The sequence below is a fragment of the Carcharhinus amblyrhynchos genome, chromosome 14 (genome assembly GCF_965287045.1).
Source record: "Carcharhinus amblyrhynchos chromosome 14, sCarAmb.v2.hapA, whole genome shotgun sequence".
Taxonomy (NCBI): Eukaryota; Metazoa; Chordata; class Chondrichthyes; order Carcharhiniformes; family Carcharhinidae; genus Carcharhinus; species Carcharhinus amblyrhynchos.
Window position 1 is genome coordinate 40,471,659 of NC_137337.1, and position 21,868 is coordinate 40,493,526.

The 21,868-nt window shown below is 43.1% G+C and overlaps 1 protein-coding gene and 1 long non-coding RNA gene across 3 annotated transcripts in view; one reads left to right on the forward strand and one right to left on the reverse strand.

Annotated features, from left to right (window-relative positions):
- Nucleotides 1-376: 376 nt before the first annotated feature.
- Nucleotides 377-21,868, reverse strand: part of LOC145352629 (factor associated with metabolism and energy-like) — a 30,269-nt gene continuing 8,777 nt past the window's right edge. Inside the window, exons 4-6 of one of the 2 annotated variants that reach the window (XM_080202766.1) lie at nucleotides 16,026-16,112; nucleotides 7,025-7,208; nucleotides 377-973 (exon numbers count right to left, since the gene is read on the reverse strand). In XM_080202766.1, the coding sequence (XP_080058892.1) occupies nucleotides 726-973; nucleotides 7,025-7,208; nucleotides 16,026-16,112 (519 nt within the window). In that variant the 3' untranslated portion in view covers nucleotides 377-725. The remainder of the gene's footprint in view (nucleotides 974-7,024; nucleotides 7,209-16,025; nucleotides 16,113-21,868) is intronic. The other variant, XM_080202765.1, reaches the window with a different exon arrangement.
- The window catches only part of LOC145352630 (uncharacterized), a 77,218-nt gene continuing 64,066 nt past the window's right edge, over nucleotides 8,717-21,868 (forward strand). The window contains exon 1 of the long non-coding RNA XR_013888561.1: nucleotides 8,717-9,141. This is a non-coding gene — a long non-coding RNA (uncharacterized LOC145352630). The remainder of the gene's footprint in view (nucleotides 9,142-21,868) is intronic.

A 21,868-nucleotide genomic window follows, 5' to 3' on the forward strand; every position in this document is an offset into this window, starting at 1 on the left:
CTTAATCTAAGGACTGCACATGGTTTTGACTTCCTGTGGTAACACCTCGGAAGATGTTCCTTAAAATACATGGCCATCAAAGTTATTTAAATTACAGATGTGTGTGGCTTTGAGTTAATTGACAACGTGATGTCACAATGTCTCTAACTTCACACTGTAATAATGTTATTTCTTGACTGATAATTCTATCACAAAAATTAAGCATATAGTTAAACACAAATAATTTTAAATGTAAAAAGCCATATAATGACCTGTTCTACATTTGTAGGATCACCAACAGATTCGTTGGTTTTCCTACTACTTTTAATTTTTTTCAAGTGGTTCCTCTTGAAAAAAATTAAATTTCTTTTAATTTAAAATTTAATTTTAATTGTGATTTCTTTTAACTTAAATCATGATCACTAAGTTGACAACACAAATATTGGGTCTGCTATTAATGTTATGAATTAAAACTGAAGTGAATGTTTCTGTACAACAGTTAACCTTTCCCTCGTGGACCTAAGACTTAGGTGTAAACTTTTCAAAAGGACAAAATTGTGCTCTATGCGTAAATTTGATACAATAAATCGATTATTCATTAAGGTCTCAGAAAGAACTTGAGTATTTGTTGTGCTAACAATCTCTTCATCCTTCAGTCTTTCATGCAGTTTTGCATTCAATGAAACATTCTTCATTTATCATATTACTATGAAATTATTTGGATTGGGTTCCTTTCAACATAAAAGCTATAATTCTTGATCAAAGAATTCATCAAACACTAGGATTCGTTCAGTCTTGGTCCTCATCAGTCTGTGCTGTGACTGTCTGTTATTATTCATCCAGCAATCCAAGGAATCATTGCTGGAACTGTTGCTGGAATTATCCTGTAGCGTCTGATGTTTCACAAGTTGTTTAGGTATCCTAAAGTGGTTATTATTATCAGAACGATCATTTATGAAGAGCATTGGTGAAAACAATTCATTCCATCGATTATCTAAAATAAAAGAGAGAATTGACCAAAACATAATTAGTTTGTTATTTTGTTCAAAAAGAGTGATCTTTTAAATCTTTGAATATTGGGATGTAGATTTTCCACCTCATTGTCCATGAGAAATGCTCAATTCCTGAAACAGAGATCAGGACAGAGTCACCCTGGGCTGCACTTCCAAAATGTGGAGATGCTGGCATTGGACTGGGGTAAGCACAGTAAGAAGTCTCACAACACCAGGTTAAAGTCCAATAGGTTTATTTGGTAGCAAAAGCCACTAGCTTTTGGAGCGCTACTCCTTCATCAGATTCATCAGGTCTTTCACTCACCTGATGAAGGAGCAGTGCTCCGAAACCTAGTGGCTTATACTACCAAATAAACCTGTTGGACTTTAACCTGGTGTTGTGAGACTTCTTACTGCATTTTCAATGCAGGTTCAGAAACCCAATACATGAATGAATTCAAGTTTTGAGACCACACCTGAGCTGGGCTGCTTTCGTGATACTATATTTAAATGGTCTAATTGGGCAGATTTGAGTTTGCTGGCACTTGCCTCTGGAAAGCAGGAGCTGCCTGCCTGCTGTTAATGACAAGGACAGACAGAGGCCGTGTTGCTGGGGACTGCCTCTTCCTCGCTACTGGAGTGGACAACCCCTCGAGGTAGAATGCAGTCATGGTCATGAAAGGTAGGAGCTGCACACATGTCAGACCCACAAGGTAGATTTAAAAACTAATGCAAAGCAATGTACCAGGGCTCCATGGCAACCCCAACAGCTGTGCACAAATTTACACAAGAATATTTGGGTTCACCAAAAAAATTTGAAAATTCTTATCTGAAACAAATGCGCCCCTTATGGAACTTGAGCAGACCTTTATCGGCAGTGAATATGTCTCTTTCGCCCCTGCCCCCCGCCGCAACCCTTTCAGAATTCAAAGCTGTCCCGGGGGCATCGGAATCCTGAGATGACATCTTGGATTCCATTTTTAATTCCCATCGAATACTGACTTCATAATCCTTAGGAAATGCAGTTCCTTGTGTCAGGTCTACACCCCTAAACCACTGACTCAGGAGTTCAAGGACAAACTGATGTCATTAATCCTGTGTCTTCATTGAGCTAAAAACAGAAAGGTATCTGAAGAATCTTGGGAATGATCATTGCGTTTGAACCCTCCATGAAATTGAGAGTCTGTCAGATCCTGGGAGCAGACAACCAAACGATGGCAAAGTAAGCAGCATTTTGAGTACCTTTCCTCCTCCCCATGTTACATGAGACTTAGGATCTTGCTGCTTCTGCCCTCCACTCCACCATCTCTGACCTGCACTGTTCCCATTAGCATTCTAGCTCACAATTCTTCTTCAATCTGCTGTGAGACCAGACTGGAAGGAATCCTCTCAGCCATCCTCAGTTTCTGGTCCTCATCCTTATCAACATCCAGTTCTGGAGTGGACAGTGATCTCACTCATTCCCCCCTCCCCCATCACAGAAATGTCAGGTAAACTCTAAAAGGGCAGGGCCTGACTTATCCAAGTAGCAGCCTAGTTGTGTTTTTTCCACTATGTTCCTATTAAATTTACCACTGGACTGAGCATTTTTGATCCCTTGCAGTCTCGAATACAGAATAAAATTAATGAACAATTAGAAAGGCCTGGATTAGTGAGGGATAACACAAATTTTCTTGCACGTTTTTGAGGATATCACAGTGCATGAAGGAAATGTAGTGGATGTGCTGCGTGGATAATTCTCAGAAGGCATTTGATAAGCTGTCACAGAAAATTTCAACCAAAAAAAAACCATTAGGATGTGGTGCTAAGGAAAATGTTGTCACTATTTAGGGAAATAGATATGGGACAGAAAGCGAAGAGACAACTGTTAATAGATGTTTTGCAATTTTCAGGAGGCAAAAATTGGCACCATCTAAAATCTCTTTCCTGTAATCAGCCAGTCACTTGTCATTTAAGTGAGTTAGGTGTAAGAAAAATTTGTTGCTTTCAAATTAGACTTTGAGGGATATTGGAGATGCAGCAGAACATAGGTAGAAGGTGGGAACATGAATAAGTACAGATTGGAGAGAAATGAACAGGGAATGCTAAACTACACCACATGAGAAGATTCTTAACAGAGAAATTTGAGGAGGTAGTTTAGGTACAGATTTTCATACAGGTGGTAGTTCAAAATTGACAAGTAGGAACTGGATGCAGAAATCCAGCCCTATTTCTGACAGATGCAATTTTTGCTGGGGGGGGGAATTTCGGAGGGAAAGCGGGTGGAGTATGAGTCAGTCACGTTGGAAACCCAAACTCAACAGGACCATTTAAACTCAGTGCTGAATTCAAACAGATCACAAATTGTCTTGCAAAGGTCTTAACCAGCAGTGTAAGAGTCACCAACTTATGCAGCTGACATAAATGCTCTTTAAGGATGAATAAGGTCTGTTCATCTGTCATATCCAAGCTTATTTAAATCCCCAGCACTTTAGAAATGGAGAAAACAAAGGCTGCAACTGTCGGAGAGTTAAAAATCTGCTGCATTACTTTGGTTGACCGTCAGGTGGCGTGGCATCTATTCCAGCAGAAACCGAAATAAGTTAGGCCTGCAGAAAGAAATAGCAGAGGGGGAGGTCCTGTAGCTGCAGCTTTCTTACTTCTAATATGTCAGGGAGATGGGAACCTTTGCAAGGATTCAGAGCAGGAGAATTAAGAACAAGAGGAAAAGAAAGTAAGGAAAATAAGGAAAGTGAAAGGCAGATAAGGACCGAGTGAAAAAAAGCAAGAGAAAAGAAAGGTTAAAAGTGCCCACCTTAAGGTTTTGTACCTGAATGCTCGGAATATTCAAAACAAAATGGAGGAATTAGTTGCACAGAAAGATGTAAAGACGTATCATACAGTTAGTATTACGGACACATGGCTCCAAGATGAGCAAGGATGGGAACTAAACATTGAGGGCTATTCAGTATTTAGGAAGGACAGACGGAAAGGAAAAGGTGGTGGAGTTGCGTTGTTGATGAAAGATGATATTGATACAATATTGAGGAAATAGGTGATGTGGAATCCGTATGGGTTGAGTTAAGAAACAACAAAGGGCAAAAAACATAGGTGGGGTAGTACACAGACCATCAAACTGTAATGGTAATTTTGGGAAAAGCATTAGACAGGAAATCAGAGAAGCATATGTTAAAGGAACATCTGTGTTTATGGGTGGTTTTAATCCGCATATAAATTGGGAGACTCAAATTAGTCACAGTACAACAGAGGAGAAATTTCTGGAGTGCATATGGGATAGCTTTCTGGAGCAATACGTTGAGAAACCAAGAAGGGAGCAGGCCATCTTGGACTGGGTGTTGTGCAATGAGAAAGGATTAGTTGGCAATCTAGTTGTGAGAGAACCCTTGGGGACGAGTGACCATAATATGATAGAATTCTTTGTCAAGGTGGCTAATGACATAGCTGATTCTGAGACCAGGATCCTGAATCTCAACAAAGGTAACTATGATGGTATGAGGCATGAATTGGCCATGATGGACTGGGAAACATTACTGAAAGGAAAGATAGTGGACAGGCAATGGCAAACATTTAAAGAACGAATAGGCGAACTCCAAAAGTTCTTCATTTCTGTTTAGTGCAAAGGTGGTAAGGGAATTGTAGCCAAACCATGGCTTACAAGGGAAATTAGAGATAGTATCAGATTCAAGAAAGAAGAATGCAAACTGGCAAGAAAAGCAATCAACCTAAGGATTGGAAGCAGTTTAAAATTCGGTAAAGGAGCACCAAGGGATTGATTAAAAAGGGAAAAATAGAGTATGAAAGTAAGCCAGCAGGGCACATAAAAACTGACTGTAAAAGTTTCTATAGATATGTATAGAAAAAAAGATTTACTAAAATTAATGTAGGCCCCTTATAGTCAGAAACAGGGGAATTCATAACAGTGAATAAAGAGATGGCCGAGGAATTATATTTGTAATTTGCTTTAGTCTTCACAAAGGAATGATGACACAAGAAGTGCTGAGACAAACATTTTAATGAGGAACTGAAGGAAATCAGCATTAGTAGAGAAATGGGTGTGGGGAAATTGATGGGATTGAAGGTGGATAAATCTCTAGGTCCTAATAATCTTTATCTCAGGGTATTTAAGGAAATGATCCTGGAAATAGTAGATCCAATCTACTATTGGATTTTCCAAAATTTTTTGGACTCTGGAATAGTTCCTACAGATTGAGGTAGCTGATGTAAGCCCACTATTCAAAAAGGGAGGTAGAGAGAAAACAGGGAACTATAGGCCAGTGAGCCTAACGTCGATATTAGGGAAGTTGCTAGTGTATATTTTCAAGCATTTCATCCTTGGCATTTGGAAGACAGTGGTATAATCAGACAAAGTCAGCATGGATTTACTAAAAAGTAAATCTTTGAGGATGTAACTATAGAGTTGACCGAGGAGAACCAGTGGATGTGGTTGACTTAGACTTTCAGAAGGCTTTTGACAAGGTCTCACATAACAGGCAACTATGTAAAGTTAAAGCACATGGGATTGCAGGTAATGTCTTGAGGTGGATAGAAAGCTGGATGGTAGAGAGGAAGCAAAGAGTTAGCATAAATGGATCTTTTTCTGATTGGTAGTAAGTGACTACAGGGGTTCCACAGGAATCTGTGCTAGGACAGCAACTGTTCACATTATATATTAATGATTTGGAAGAGGGAACTATATGTACTATCTCCAGATTTTCAGATGATACGAAGTTGGGTGGCAGGGTAAGCTGTGAGGAGGATACAGAGATGCTTCAGCATGATTTGGACAGGCTGAGTGTGTGGGTATATGTAATATAACGTGGATAAATTTGAGGTTATCCACTTTGGTAGCAATAATAGGAAGACAGATTATTACTTCAATGGATGTAAATTGAACGAGATGCATACTCAATGAGATCTTGGAGTCCTTGTGCATCAGTCACTGAAATTAAGCATGCAGGTACAGCAGGCAGTAAAGAAAGCAGATAGTATGTTGGTCTTTATAGCAAGAGGATTTGAGTATAGGGATAGGAATATTTTGTTGCAATTGCATAGGGCATCGGTGAGGCCACATCTGGAGTATTGTGTGCAGTGTTGGTGTCATCTGAGGAAGGATTCTTTGCCAAAGAAGGAGTACACAGAAGATTTACCAAGCTGATTCCTGGAATGGCAGGTCTGTCATATGAGGAGAGACTAAGTCTGTTAGGATTATACTCACTGGGGTTTAGACAGGTGAGTGGAGATCTCATAGAAATTTATAAAATTCTAACAGTGTTAGACAGGGTAGATAGAGAAAGAATGTTCCCAATGGTGGGGGAGTCCAGAACTAAGGGTCACAGTTTGAGGATCAGGGGTAAATCTTTTAGAACTGAGGTGAGGAGAAATTTCTTCATCCAGATAGTGTTGAATTAGTGGAAGTCACTACATCAGAATGTAATTGAGGCCAAAATGTTGTCTGATTTCAAGAAGAAATTAGATATAACTCTTGGGGCTAAAGAGATCAAGGGATATGGGGGAGGGGGGATCAGGATATTGAATTTGATGATCAGCCATGATCAGAATAAATGGCAGAACAGGCTCAAAGGGCCAATTGGCCTACTCCTCGTTCTAGTTTCTATGTTTCTGTGACCCAGGATGACTATCCATTTAGACCCAGTGCTCCAGCAATTCTTCAAAGTGAACATGGAAATTCATTTGGATTTGGTTGTGTTCCAAGTTGCGTCTTCTGCTTGGGTGTTGACTGCTGCAAATAGCAAAAGATTGCACAGGTGTGAGGCAATCCATGCACAATCAGAGCTGTTTACCATTGTGCATGGTCTCTAAAAATGATCCACTTCACGCAGTTTTGGAGTAGGAAATTGGGGTAATATTCATACCAAATACTATTTGAAAATATTTCTGCATTGTAGAATACATTGGATAACTGATTTGCAAAATATCAAGCACTCTAATATGATAAGGACTCACACCTTCTCTGTGCAAGGTAGGCCCCAAAATTCCTGTGTGTAATAATTCATCAGTGCCTTTGCATTTTATCCAAAGGATAATTTAATTACCATCATTTGTATTGAATGTTTCATCACATTCTATAGCAATATAGTATGGATCTTCTTGACGATTGTTATTTTGTTCTGTTTCCCTCACTTTTTTGGCCTCGAGATCCTTTATTTTCTGTTTATTATTGTGAGTCTCCAGGTGAAGACTCCTCTTCCGTTCTGTCTGTTCTTGCAGACAAATGGTCTGTTTGAAGAAGTAAATGAAGCCATTATCAGTAATTCTTCTGGCTTATAAAACAAAATGTGATAAAAATTTGGACTGCATGCTGAATACAACCCTAGACATTAATATAAAATATTAATCAAAGCTCTTAATGTTATGTTGTTTTATTAGATTCTCATTGAACCAAATTACATCAGCTTTACTGTCAGGTTATAGTCTACCCACATCTCAGATTATTGATGCCAAGGTTAATGTTATCCTACTGTTGTATTTTTATTACTGTTATAAACTTGCTTTCCCTATATCCTAATTTGTTTCTGAAGGATTCTGGATAAAATGGTGATTAAAGTTTTAAAAATGTATTTATTAGTGTCACAAGTAGGCTTACATTAACACTGCAATGAAATTACTATGAAAATTCCCTAGTCGCCACACTCCGGCACCTGTTCAGGTACACTGAGGGAGAACTTAGCATGGCCAATGCACCTAACCAGCATATCTTTCGGACTGTGGGGGGAAACCAAAGCACCTGGAGGAAACCCAAGCAGACACGGGCAGAACATGCAGATTCTGCACAGACAGTGGCCTAAGGCAGGAATTGAACCCATGTCCCTGGCACTGTGAGGGAACAGTGCTAACCATGCATCGCCATGCTACTGATAGTAAACTTGATTCCAATGCTGAAGAAGAGTAACACCTCAGGTCCAGGTCGTGTGCACCATACTCAAAGTATACTCATGGAAACTTGGAAAGAGATAGTAGAGGCACTGCTGCTGCCAGAGCACTGATGGGCAACTTATATTAATCTATATAGGAATTGGCAGATAGAACAGATTCTCAGATCTGTAGATAAGTGAGCTTAACATCAATAACAAGAAGTGTATTGGAATCCATAGTAAAATAAATGATAGAAGAGCAATCAGAGAAGAAAATATAAGAACAATATCAGTCTACAGTTTTTGATATTGAGTTATTATTTACCTCACTTTCCAAGATCTTTTTTCAGAGTGTATTAATGTCCCAGCAGCCAAACTATGGCAAGGAACGGCCACTGAGGCACTCTGTTAGTTAAAGAACAATGTTTGGCTTAAATAAGCTAATTTCGACAGGTCACGCTTAACTAACCCCATTCTGTAAAGTAACTGGAAGATAATGCAGGTAACTGCAAAGAACTGGAAGATAAAGATACTGCGATACAGGTCATATATTTGCATTTTTAAAAAGCCTTTGATAACGTACCACATGTTAGACTCATGACAAAGGTTAGAACATGTGGAACCAGAGACAAATAGCAGAATGATTGAAAACTAGATGAAAGAAAAAGGAAGCAGAGATTAAGGATAAAGAGTAGTTATTTCAGTAGGAAAGGAAGTTTCCACAAGTTTCAGTGTAAGGATCACCATTATTCATAATTTATATTATTGATATGGGCTAGGGAATAATAACTCAATATCAAAAACTGTAGACGACACCAAACCCCAGGGTCATGGAGGGTTGCTAGGTGCGATGGTGATGAGCAATGTTACCTGACACTGAAAAAGAATGCAATGTGTTACAAGAAAACATTAGAAATCATAATAGCAAATCGACTTTAGCATTGATAAATGTGAATGTGTGCACATCAGTGTGAAAAACAGAAACATCACCTACACTTTGAAAAAATAAGAGACCGAAATAAGTAGAAGAGCCAAAGAGACGTAAAGATACAGGTCAATAAATCATTAAAAACAGCACCATAGTTTAGCAAAACAATTAAAACTGTTAATAAAGCACTGGGGTTTATTTCTAGAGGCACATCATTCAAAAATACTGAAGTTAAATTAGAGCTGTGTGCAGTTACGATCATTTATATTTGCTGCCTTTTGAGACATCAAGGAAATTAGTTCTTAGCTCCAGAACCTGCAATGTCTTCTGCTTTGCAGTACTCCCGGACAAGTTAGAGCTCCCTTTGCAGGTAACTCGGTAATATCAAAAGATTGGTTGTACCTAGCTGCCGTGGACTATCTGTATATGTACTTTGTTTTTAATTATGTTAACAACTAATTGTAAAGATACAAACATTTTTGTAACTTCTTGAAAAGTTTGAAATAATTAATATTAAACTTTCTCACTCTTTTCAAAAATTACGGTTTCTTCAACATACCACAGCACTACTTTGTATCGTAAAAAGTATATTAAATGCAAAGTATTGGGAAGTCAGAGGAAGTCAGCTCCAATTTTAAATTGGATCTCAGTAATGAACTGCTCTAATTTTAATAATAAGTAAACATTACAACAAAATATTTGCCATAAAACACCCAAAGAGTGGAATTTTCTCTTTTTTTGCACAGTGTGCTGGCTGAGGTGAGAAAACCAGTGTGGAGCTTGCCAGCTCTCCGACTGGTGTTTCTCACCAGATTCATGAGTATTTTGTACAAAACTAAATGGAGGCATGGCTCACGCTCTCAAACTGGCCGGGGCAGGGCTGGAAAAGTCAGCAAGGGCACCCCGATCTCCGATATTAAAAAAACAGGAACCCCTCCCACCCACGGAGACCATACACCCCACCCCCGTGCATACGCACAACACCCCCATCCCCCACCACAATGGCAAAATTCTTGTTTTCTGACTGTCATTGAATTTCTGCACCCACATCTCCATTTGTACCTTCGATAATCCCAGCCAATATCTAATTGCATCTTTTTGCAGTGAAGTGCAAAATGCGTCCAGCACAGGGTCACAGCTGAGGGATGATTCCACAATCTGACACTTCTTTCACATTCATGTTAGAAAAGCCCATCTCATAATTAGTACAGCATTTTGCAAAAGCCACAATTAACTGCGATGGTACGTTAAAACTTGAAGCGTTAGGGAAATATTGCAGTTCACTGCGAGAACAGGAGCTATTATTTACCTCACTCTCCAAGATCATTTTTCAGCGTGTATTAATGTCCCAGCAGCCAAACTATGGCAGCAAACAGCCACTAAGGCACTCTTGTTAGTTAAAGAACAACGTTTGGCTTAAATAAGCTAACTTCAACAGAGATTTATAAGATTGAACAAGTCAAAAGCATCAGGATTTAGTGGGTGGAACAGTGGTTGGTACTGCTGTCTCACAGCGCCAGGACCCCAAGTTCATTTCCCAGCTTGGGTCACGGTCTGTGTGGAGTTTGCACCTTCTCCCCATATCTGCATGGGTTTCCTCTGGGTGCTCCAGTTTCCTCCCACAGTACAAAGATGTGCGGGTTAGGTAGATTGGCTATGCTAAATTGCCCCTCAGCATCAGGAGGACTAGCTGGGATAAATGCATGGGATTTTGGGGATAGGGCCTGGGTGAGATTGTGGTCAGTGCAGACTTGATGGGCTGAATGGCCTCTTCCTGCACTGTAGGATTCTATGTTCTATGTTAAACAACTGCCTAGACAAGTCCAGGACTGTCTGACTCCCTTGGAAATCCTTCTGAACAAGTCATAAATTTACTAAGTGGTGCTGTACAAGCCACGCAAATCACATCTGATGTCAGCAACGGAATCTTCTGGGCATACCAGCAGTGGGAAGTTTGGCAGGAGGGGAACTTAATTTGGCATGAGGTCAGAAATTAGCTTCCTGAATGCAGGCTGAACTTTTATAACCTTGGGAGCTTAAAGGCAAGCCATGCTTCCTGGTGACCAATATTGGGAAGCCCTTTTGCGTCCATTATCATCTCAGGCATGCTCACTAAAAAGGCCAGCTCCCCATAATGAATATCCTCATTCAAATTAATCTCCACACCAGTCAAAAATTAGAACGTTCACATTTACAACTGTTTGTAAGTGGGTATACCTGGTGACGTTGATTTCTTCCAGGTTTTTGAAGTGAGTAGCTGCTGCTTTCACCATCTGGGGACTGCTCCAAAATGTCAGCTTCTTGATTGAGGTCAGTGCTGGTAGCCAAACTGCACAAGCAGGAAGCAGGAAGCAGGAAGCAGGGTCAGCAGGGGGGGGGGGGGGGGGGGGTGGGGAGGTGGCAGGGGGAGCACAAGCTGGACAGGAGAGGGAGAGAAGACCACCAGGAAAGGGTGGGAACCTGTCTTGGGAAGTAAACCAGAGTGGCCTGGGCTTATTCAGAAGCTTGCAAAAATGTTTTGGTCCCATTGTACGGAGCAGGAAGGCGTCTCTGGGAGAGAAAAGCATGGTCCGTGATTTCTTGAATTTGGTCCTAGGGGTTTGAAGGAGGGCACTGGGACTCGGCAGATACAGTCACAGTCAGAGGAGGGAGTTGGATAAGGTAGAGAGGAAGCGCTAGACTCATATGAGATAGTGGATGACCCCTTGCAGGTTCATGAAAAGTCAGGGTACAGTTGGCTTCAGGAACAAGAGGGATCAGTGTCAGTTGGGTCGTGTGCACATTGACAGTAAAGGAAACAGGAGGAGCAGGAATGCCAGCATAGAGCATTGGGCAACTATAGGGGGAGAGATGTTTGTGCTGAGGGGAGGATGAATGTTTAAGGTTACACAAGGAAAAGGAATGCCAAGATGGTAATTGTGGAGGAGAATAGGGAGTGCTTGGGGGTAACTGGGAAGGTGGAAGGTGTTTAATGCACTGGCAAACCTCACATGCACCATGCTGAAGCCCTCAAGGCTGTTGCACAGTTTGTAAAACCTCTCAAGCATTTGAAATGAGAATGGTCCCAGGAAAGGTGGGAGGTGTGTATTTTTTTGGGGCTGAGTGAAGGAGCACCCTGTGCTTTATTAGCCAAATCCATGGAGATCTGAGCTCAAGCTTCCAACACCCAATGAAGTAGACGTGGCCAATGGTTCACATTCCAGCAAGAACCCACCAGGGTTTGGAACTGCCATTTCATTCTGTGCAATATGTCATCCACTGCTGTCAGAGGCAGGGATGAAGAGAGGGAGGGAAGTGACACCACTGAGGGGCATGGATGGTGAATGGCAGCAAATTCCCGACTAAAACCTCCAGCCTCCCTGGTAAGCAGTCACGCTTGTCAGGGACTCATGTGGTAAATCTTTCTATCATGTCAAGGCGATGGTCTCTATATAATATCTTGAGAGTAATGGAGACAAGCTGAACAGTATCTCAGGAAGGGTTTTTGCAAATGGCTGTCATTTCGCTCAATGTACTCCATGCACAGTCATATGTGAATGGGAGGAACACCCATCTTTGGTCCTCCAGGATGTATTTTGCCTTGAAGAGATGGGGTGGGAATCCATGTTTGACAGAAGGCAGATACGGAATTTAGTACTGGCTTAGTGCCTCTGGAAAAGAGGCTAATCCACAAAGGATATGTTCACAAAATGGATTAGTGCATTGGTTCACTGAGGCTTAAATCATGCAGGCTCCAGGCAACCTTGCCTTTCTACTGGCTCTTGTCCAGTTGAAGAGAAGTAGAAGGGACAGTTGCAGGTTGGTACAAGGCCTGAACAGCAAGAGCAGGACCTGAAGAAAGTCAGGATGTTGGTGACCAGGGGCCAGTACAATGGCAAGCATTGGGTCAACCAGAGGTACATCATGTGTGGTGCACATATCTACAAAGAGAGAAAAGCAATGCTGGAAGTGCCTCAGAATGTCTCAAATGTGGTTGTTCACATTTGCCAGCTTCTTAATGAGGACCTGCAGTTGCAAGGATGTGGAGACAATCGCATGCCAATGATATTAAAGGGTCACTACCTGCCCTGAACCTCTTTGCTCTTGCCAGGACTTCACTGTGGACCTGTATGGCATCTTTCAGTCACACAAGTGATACACAAGTGCATCCGATAAATGTTTTGTTCAAGGCAGTGTGGTAATCTATCCAATTCCGCCTGGATCCCAGAAGCCAGGCTGCAGTGGATTGGATTTTTCACCAATAGCAGGTTTTGTGCAAGTGCAGGAGGCTATTGACTGCACACACGCAGCCTCGAGAGCGCCCTGCCATCAAACACTCACATTCAGCAATAGGAAAGGGAACAGCATCTTTAAACAGTAGCTGATATGTGATCATAGAAGACAAATCCTGCATGTTTGTGCTTGGTTCCCAGGGAGCTTTCACAATGCCATTTTTCCATTCTACTTCAGATGCCAAAAGACTTTTAACGATCTCAGCAATTGCAGGCTCCTTGGGGTCAATGGGTACCCCCAGATGAGCAGGCTGTTGACACCAGTTGATTATCCACAGAGTGTTGTTTAGGAGAGTTACAATGCTGTCCATACTTCCTCCATGTCTGTGACTGAGCAGATAATAGGCCTCCTAAAGATGAGGTTCTGATGTTTGGACTGGACTCTCCAATATTCAGCACATGTCCCAGATCCTTATTGTCTGATGCACCCTGCACAACCTCGCGCCACAAGGAAGGAATGTCTTGGCTGAGGGAGTTACAGAGCACCAAAAGGTCAGATGATGAGGATGGTGATGACAGGGGCCAGGATGTCACTCAGTCCCATGTAGAGCCCAAAGACAGGAGGCTATGCAGCAGACAGGCCCATGAAGATCTGATAGTTAACAATTCCAGGCTGTCAAGACATTTCCTTCACCATTTGATTTTCTATCCTCTGCTAATTGCCCGTTTTTGCTTACAGATATTATACTTTGCTCGAATATACTTTGATTTATGACTGCTGGATTAAATTGCACTATTTAATGTCTTCCCTGCTAGTGGTTTGCAAGAGCCAAACTGTGCTGCTACACACAGCACTAATGCTAAATGCATATATTAGAAACTACAAAGCACTCTGCTTTCCCACAAACTTGTGCTTCTGTCAATAGATTTTCCCCATGCCCTCAAAGTCCATCTAAATGACAACTTGAAAGCAACATGAAGTGTTACCTTGGCAGGGATTTACTCATGTCACACTTACAGCTGCTCCAATGGGGACAGGAGCTTCCAGAGAGCTCTTTCAGGCAGCACCAGATACCTGCACAAGGGGGAGCAGCATGAGAACTTTAATGGCCCTCTTGAGACCGCTCGTCCATGAAGATGGATCAGGTAATTCTCTGAGCTCGTTCACACCTTCAAGAACAGTCGGCCAAAATTCCTTTCATTGCAGCGGAACCAGAGAATCTTGGCCATGGGTGAGGTCAAAGAATTCTGGCCCATGTTCCTGCTCCCTTGGGTCACCACTTTCCCAGAATAAACCCATAAACCCATATACCTTGTCATCGTTATCACACTGAAAAGTTTCAACATTACTTTGGAGTCCATTCACTCAGAGGGCAGGACTTTATGGCCTCACTTGTCCCAAAACCATAAAATCCCACCCGAGGTCAACGGACATTTCCATTGTCCGTCCCTTGCCCGCTCCGATTCCATGTTGGCAGTAAAATTCCGACCAGCATATCTCATCTGTGCTCTGGGTTGTTGAGTTGCAACCTCTCTGGACCCTCCAACCGAAGAGACTGCTACAAGTTTCAGCCTGAGATGGCCTTTGTATTCCTGTGAATCTGTGATGTGTCATTATGGACACCCAGCCAGGTAAACCTCTTTGCTGCATGGACCTAGTAAATGATAACAAGCAGTATGTCCTGCAGCTGGTAGAATATTGAGAGCATTAAATGGCTGACACACATTCAGCGCACCATCTTATTCTCAGCCCTGCAAACCAGTGAAAACCCAGCAGAAACCCATGGAAACCTAATGGCAACCCAGTGGGAACCCAGTGGAAAACCAGTGGGAATCCAGTGGAAAACCAGTGGGAATCCAGTGGGAACTATTCTCACTTCTGCTCCCATCATCAACTTAGACTCCAGAATGGAAGACTCCAGCCCTGCTCTGTACTGAATTATCTGCTCTCTGCCTTCTTTCAGATCCACCTTCCTGTCCTCTCCAATATTTTGTGACTCTATTTTCTCCAGGTCTCAAGTTTCCTCCAAAATCCCATTTCTTATTCTTTCAGTGAATTTCCATCTCTCCATGGTTTTGAAATGCCCTCTACCAGATCGTTCTATCCCGCTGGCTACAACAGTTTATACTTTTTGATCTTGCACACCTACATTCCAACTGCCTATAAAACTAGTTCAATGTCTATCTTTTTTTAATAAACCTTTCTTCACTATTCCTTTCCCTTGCTGGCAACAAATTCCTTCTGGTTAACACAGCACATGGTGTGTTTCATTAAATAATGTTATTAACTTGTTCAATATAGTCGATCCCAATTCTCATTCACCATCTGCTCTGATCTTTTATACCACACCAAGCTGCTCAAAAATCTAATCCAATCTAAAGTTCCTCTGTTATTATCATGAAACCTCTCACCCAACGTGGTCAAAGTTTTTTTTATTAGTCACAAGTAAGGCTTACATTAACACTGCAATGAAGTTACTGTGAAATTCCCCTGGTTGCCACAGTCCAGCACCTGTTTGGGTCAAATGCACCTAACCAGCACGTCTTTCAGACTGTGTGAGGAAACTAGAGCACCCAGAGGAAACTCCACACAGACAGTGATCCAGACCAGGAATTGAACTCACATCCCTGGCACTGTGAGGCAGCAGTCCCAACCACTGTGCCATTGTATTAAGCACTCAGACCTATCTACCTGCAGCCAGCTAGATGTTCCAGCCCATCCTTCCTCTCTCATTATAAGTGATATATAAAATTTATTACCTATCTTTACATGGCTTGAACAATATATTCTCTTTAACTTACTGTGAGTAGCATCATGAATAGCTATTAAATAATGAAATAGTAGGCACTCAGTATTATTTAAATTGGGGATAGCTGATAAAGAAGATTCATTTACAAGCACTCTCCTTTTGTGATACTCACAAGATGATGACTCAGTGCAATGGAGAGAATTGCCCAACCATCCTGATTTCCATCTACCTCATTGTAGATAGTTAATTACAAAACCAGTCACACCAGCCACTTGGTAGCGAACAGAACTGACCTCTTTTTGCTTTTGTACTTTTGCATATTGTATCTTGTGGATTTGCTGCTGTCTCATGGAAAACTGCGTTGCAATTTCTGCTTGTGCCTTTGAGAAGAAGTGGAGACTGTGATAATGTGATCACAGTGTATTCCAGAGAGCAGTGAAAACAGGGGACTAATTAAGACAGTGTTAGTCTCTCCAAGCAATTTATCAAACACATTAGGCTAAATGGTTTTCTATAAATCACATGATCCTCACAACTGTTCCACCTCTTCAGTGTAAAAAATGAAATTGTTGGTCATATTGTTCAATAATTGAAGATAAATCAAGTCATTTGGTCCACCTTAATTTGGCCATCCACAAAAATCCTAATATTAGCCAGTTGGAGCCAGTTTTACACCCCCCCACCCCCCCAAGTCCACACTCATTTGCTGGGAGCCAGTAAAATTCAGCCCAATGGATCTTATTTAACATTCTCGGTGAAAAGCACTTGTGATTGGACAGTGGCACTGTGCTTCCCAGGGCAAGTTCATCTGTTGGTATCTCTTACACATGGAGCTCTAAAGAAATAAGTTTGTTAACTGAGTGTCCTGTTTGTTCTGGCTTTACTCTGTTCATGAGATTTAATACAGATACTGGATCCCTTATTCAATGTCCGAAAATCCAGAAGGATCCAAAAGCTGGTTCCTGATTCCCCCTGCTCTTTGGGCCCAGAATTATGCACAAAGGCACAGTGACCTCAAATTGCCACGGACCCAGGTTCAATTCATCCTGGGAATTTGCACGTTCTCCCCATTGCTGGTTAGGTGTATTGGCTATGCTAAATTCTCCCTCAGTGTACCCAAACAGGTGCCGGAGTGTGGCGACTAGTGGAGTTTCACAGTAACTTCATTGCAGTGTTAATGTAAGCCTATTTGTGACTAATAATAAACAACCTTAATTTAAAGGCATAAGTCTGCCTGGTTCACCCCCCATCCTTTCCTTTTCCCGTCCCGGCTGGGTCCAGCTCGGAGGAAAACTCAGCCCAACTTTAAAATTATCCTAAACCACCAACTCCCCATCTAAGGCTCCCCAAAATCCGGAAGATCTCCATATCCAGTACATATCCAATCCTGAACTTCCCTACATTCAGGTCCTTGTAAGAAATTTCCTTTCTTTCTTTTATTTAGTACTGCCCCATTACAATTGCAACAATAAAATAACATCTACTTATTTACATTGGCTTTATTATTTATTCATGATTTCCTTTATTCACTTTCATAAGCCCCACTTCCAAACTCCCAAGTGTCTTAGTCTTTGGCTTTCTACTGGTCACAACATTTCTGTAGTTAATGATTGGCTCAGCCACAGCCTCAGCTCCAATTTTGATAGCCTAATCCCCAATGAAACCTTTCCTCTCTCTCACCTGGACCAGCCCCCCCGCCCCCCCGCCCCAGATGAGGTCCACATCTCTGCTCCTTTAAATCCAAGGGATGCAGACTTGAAAGAATGTGGTGGATAACCCATTTAGTCATTCACTGCCAGATCTGACTGTACCAATATCGGATCCTGCTTTGGTCTGATAAAACTGCCTACTAATTCAGGATCATGTTGAAATGCAAAGATAACCCCTGTAGTAGTGTGGCCCCTTTAAGAGGTGATCCATCATGGGCCAAGTGACCTTGTGACTGGGCTGGAACTAATGGAGCACAAGCGTGCAAAACTTGGCCAATCGGGAGTTCCCCCAATCCATTATCTCTGCATGTCCCCAGGACTGGAGGTTGGCAGTTGGAGTCAAGGGCTATAATTTTACCAGCATGCCTGCCTCGATTCCGGGGGCAGGTGAGGTTGGAGAATGGAATTTTCCATTGGCCTCAGGTGAGATCGTACGAACCTCAGACATACATGACAGTAAATTTCCACACAGTGTTGGGAGTTGACCTATACGGTTATGCTGTTGAACCTACAGTTGTGAATAATCTTTGCATTCAATAAATCTTCCAGTTTGTCACTGCTACATCGAATAGCTTTGAGTAGCAACAACCTCCAGCTTTCTTTTCTCTATTTTGCTTTGTCACTAAGATTTACACTGTTCAATCCACTATCACTGTAGCTTCCCACCCTCCCACCAGCCCACCCAGCAAAGCATCCCTTAATGTTTTTCACTGCCCTAGCCCTAAACTTGCATCTTTCTCTAGTTTCTCTTCTCATGCACTCTCTGTGAGATAATTCTCCCAGTCCCTATTTCCACTCAACTTCCCCTCCTGATCATGTCAGCTGATATTGTTAATGATTCTCTCTCTTCAAGTCATGTCTCTCTCTCTCCTTTAGATCTCCCCTCACCTCAATAACCAATTCTTAATCCCAGTGTCCCTGCAAAATACTGCCTCACCTCCAATTGTCCTTTCTTTTCCAAAGTTCTTGAACCTGTCTTGTTGCCTCCCAAATCCATACTGGTCTTTCCCAGAACTGTTTGAATGTCTCCAATCAGACTTCCACCCTCACCATAGTCCTAAAACAGTTCTTACCAGAGTTACAAATGACATCCTATCAGTGATTGTGCCAAATGTACTCTCTCTAGCCATCCTTCTCGACTTGCCTTCAACCTTTGACATGGCTGATCGCATCATATCCTCCTCCAACCTCTCCACCATTAACCATCTGGGTGTACCTGGCAGTGTGATTCATAAAAGATAGAAACTCCTGTATCTAATCCAAATGGTTACAGAAAATGATTTCAGATTTAGCAGGTTGAGAAAAGAACAGAAATATAAAAAACAGCAGCTGCTTTGTTACTTTAGCCCTGACAGTCAATTCCTCACTGATATCCAGCATCAGAATTGTCAAATATGCTGCTTGATTTCCAGCAAGTAAGCACTTAGCTATATTTAGCTCAAATATGCTATCAGCTGTGATCATACTATCACCCAGAAGTGGCCAACTCCTGTGGTCATAGTTTCTTCTCCTGATGGTCAGTCAGGCTCTCTCTCTGAGCTCTCCTTTCAGCAATCAGAGGACCCACCTCCACTTTGACTGCAGTACCAGTCTCCAATGTTTTCACTCTTTCATGACCTTTCTCAGCTGATAGGGTTAGTTTATTATATTATTAAGGCATTCTTGCCCCATGAAAAGCACACTACCCAACTATATTCTGTGCTTTTTTTAATCACCCCAGAAGGTTGTTCATCTTTCTTTTGCTTTCTCCACTGGTTTTCCATTATGTGAAGCCCCTTATCGTCAGATTTCCAGAAAAAGATGTTTGTATTCTGCTGGAACATTCCAGGCCTTGTCTTCAAAACTAAAACATCCATGTCTCTGTGGCTGGCTTATAATCTCTGTCGTTTTCCTTTAGCGGCATTTGTTTTGTCTCTCAGCTGGGTGAAGTTTCTTATAGAAAAACGGCACAAACATTGTTTTTTCAGTCCAGGTCATTTTATCACAAAGTCCAATGGGCAATCTGATTGTTCATTGCCCCAGATCTGTTTAAAAGGGTTTATTTTGCCACAGTCTGCATTAGTTTGGTTCTATTCTGATCTGTCTAAAGGTAGCCAGAGAATCATTTACAATGGCTTCTCTTCCTGCTCTAAAACCATTATTTCTGATGCCCTCTAAACTTGGCCACCTCCTTTATCTCAATTCTAAACTTGGTATGGCTCCTGCACTGCCCAGGACCGCAAGAAACTACAAAAGATCATGAATGAAGCCCAATCCATCACGCAAACCAGCCTCCCATCCATTGACTCTGTCTACACTTTCCGCTGCCTCGGCAAAGCAGCCAGTATAATTAAGGACCCGATGCACCCTGGACATTCTCTCTTTTATCTTCTTCCATCGGGAAAAAGATACAAAAGTCTGAGGACACCAGCCAACTCAAGAACAGCTTCTTCCCTGCTGCCAACAGACTTTTGAATGGACCTACCTTGCATTAAGTTGATCCTTCTCTACACCCTAGCTACACCGTAACACTATATTCTGCACTCTCTCATTTCCTTCTCTTTGTATGATATGCTTTGTCTGCATAGTGAGCAAGGAACAATGTTTTCACTGTATACTAAAACATGTGACAGTAATAAATCAAATCAATCAAATAAGTTGCTCTGCCAGACAGTAGACATGTGGAATTCCCTTTCCAGCTCAGGTAGAATCTCCTCACCAAAGCCCTGGGAATGGGGGACAATAACAAACCACACTGATAAAAATACAGCCAAAGAAATGGCTCAGGATGAAGCATCAGCAAACAGTGAGCAACCGACCTGCCTTCGGGGAGCACACAGACTGTACCTTACATATTATGGATATTGGGGCCTTGAGTTTAAAAATTGGCAAGTTATGTTGCAGCTTTATAGAATCTTAGTTAGGCCACACTTGGAATATAGGGCCCGATTTTACCAAAAATTGATGGGCACGAAATCGCGGTAAATTTGGGCGTCAGGCCTGTAACACGATCTGCACCCGAAACCAAGCAGATCACGCCTTTACCGACACCCAATTTGGGCGCGGATATGGTCTGCGCCCCAATCGGGCGGCCTGATGATTTTAGTGCATTTAAATTGACTTAATGAACCGCGGGCCCAACTTTAGTGCCAAATCCCACTTTACTGTCTTCGGATCCATTTCGGATCGGCACTGTTATCCATCTGCAGAATAGAAATCCAAAGTGGATTCCTGTTCTGCAGGGCAACCTCTGAAGCCCATGCTCCTCGAACACCCTTCACAGACCCCCCGCTAACCACCCCGGCAGACCAATCCCCTCCGCGATCCGAACCCCCCCCCACCCGCAATCCACCCCCCCGGGAGGCAGAACCCCCCCCCAACCGTGACTGGTACCCCCCGGGAGGCAGCCCACCCCGCGATCCATCTCCCTGGGAGGCAGGCCCCCCTGGCAGACCACCCCCACAACCCCCCACAGTCAGATCCCCCCAGGAGGTAGCCCGCCCCCACCCCGCGATCAGACTCCCCCCCCCCCCCCGGGAGGCAGGCCTGCCCTCGGCAGAGCACACCCCTAACCTACCTGGATTGCTGCTCTCCCTCCACCATCCTTCTGACCTGCACTTGTTGACGTAGAGATGCCGGCATTGGACTGAGCTAAACGCAATAAGAAGTCTCACAACGCCTGGTTAAAGGGGGTGGGGGGTGGGGGGGAGGGGGGGCTGTGGGGTGGGGGCAGGCTCAGATGGATCTCTGTTTTGGGGGAGATGGTGGAGATTCTCCCAAGTTCATCCTCCCCACCAATCCTCCACCACCTCTCCCCAACCAGAGATCCAGTGCGCCCAAATCGGGTGTCGGTAAAGGCGCAATCTGCTCGATTTCGGGTGCAGATTGCGTTCCAGGCCCACGCCCAAATTTACCGCGATTTCGCGCCCATGAATTTTTGGCAGACGCCAGCGGAAGGCCAGGAGGTGCTGCAGGCTGTGCAACGAGTGCAGTAAGAAATCTCACAACACGGGGTTAAAGCCCAACAGGACTTTAACCAGGCGTTGTGAGACTTCTTACTGTGTTTACTCCAGTCCAATGTCAGCATCTCCACATCAACGAGTGCAGGTCAGAAGGATGGTGGAGGGAGAGCAGCAATCAAGGTAGGTTGGGGGTGTGCGCTGCCAGGGGGCCTGCCTCCTGGGGGTGGAGGGGGGGGGGTTCGATCCAGGGTGGGGGTCTGCTGTGGGGGCCTGCCTCGAGGGGGATCTGATCGCGGCTCATTCTGCCCCCCCCTCCGGCTCTCTGCTGGTTTTGTTTTTCGAGCCCGGGCGCACTGTTTCAGATTCTTTTCGAACTGCGCACGCGTAGTTCAGATGCTCCGATTGTTCCAGCAGCGCTGAGCCCCGCCCACAGCACGGGCCGGATCAGAGCTGGCAAAAAGCGTACGGGCGCACTGGAACGAGGAT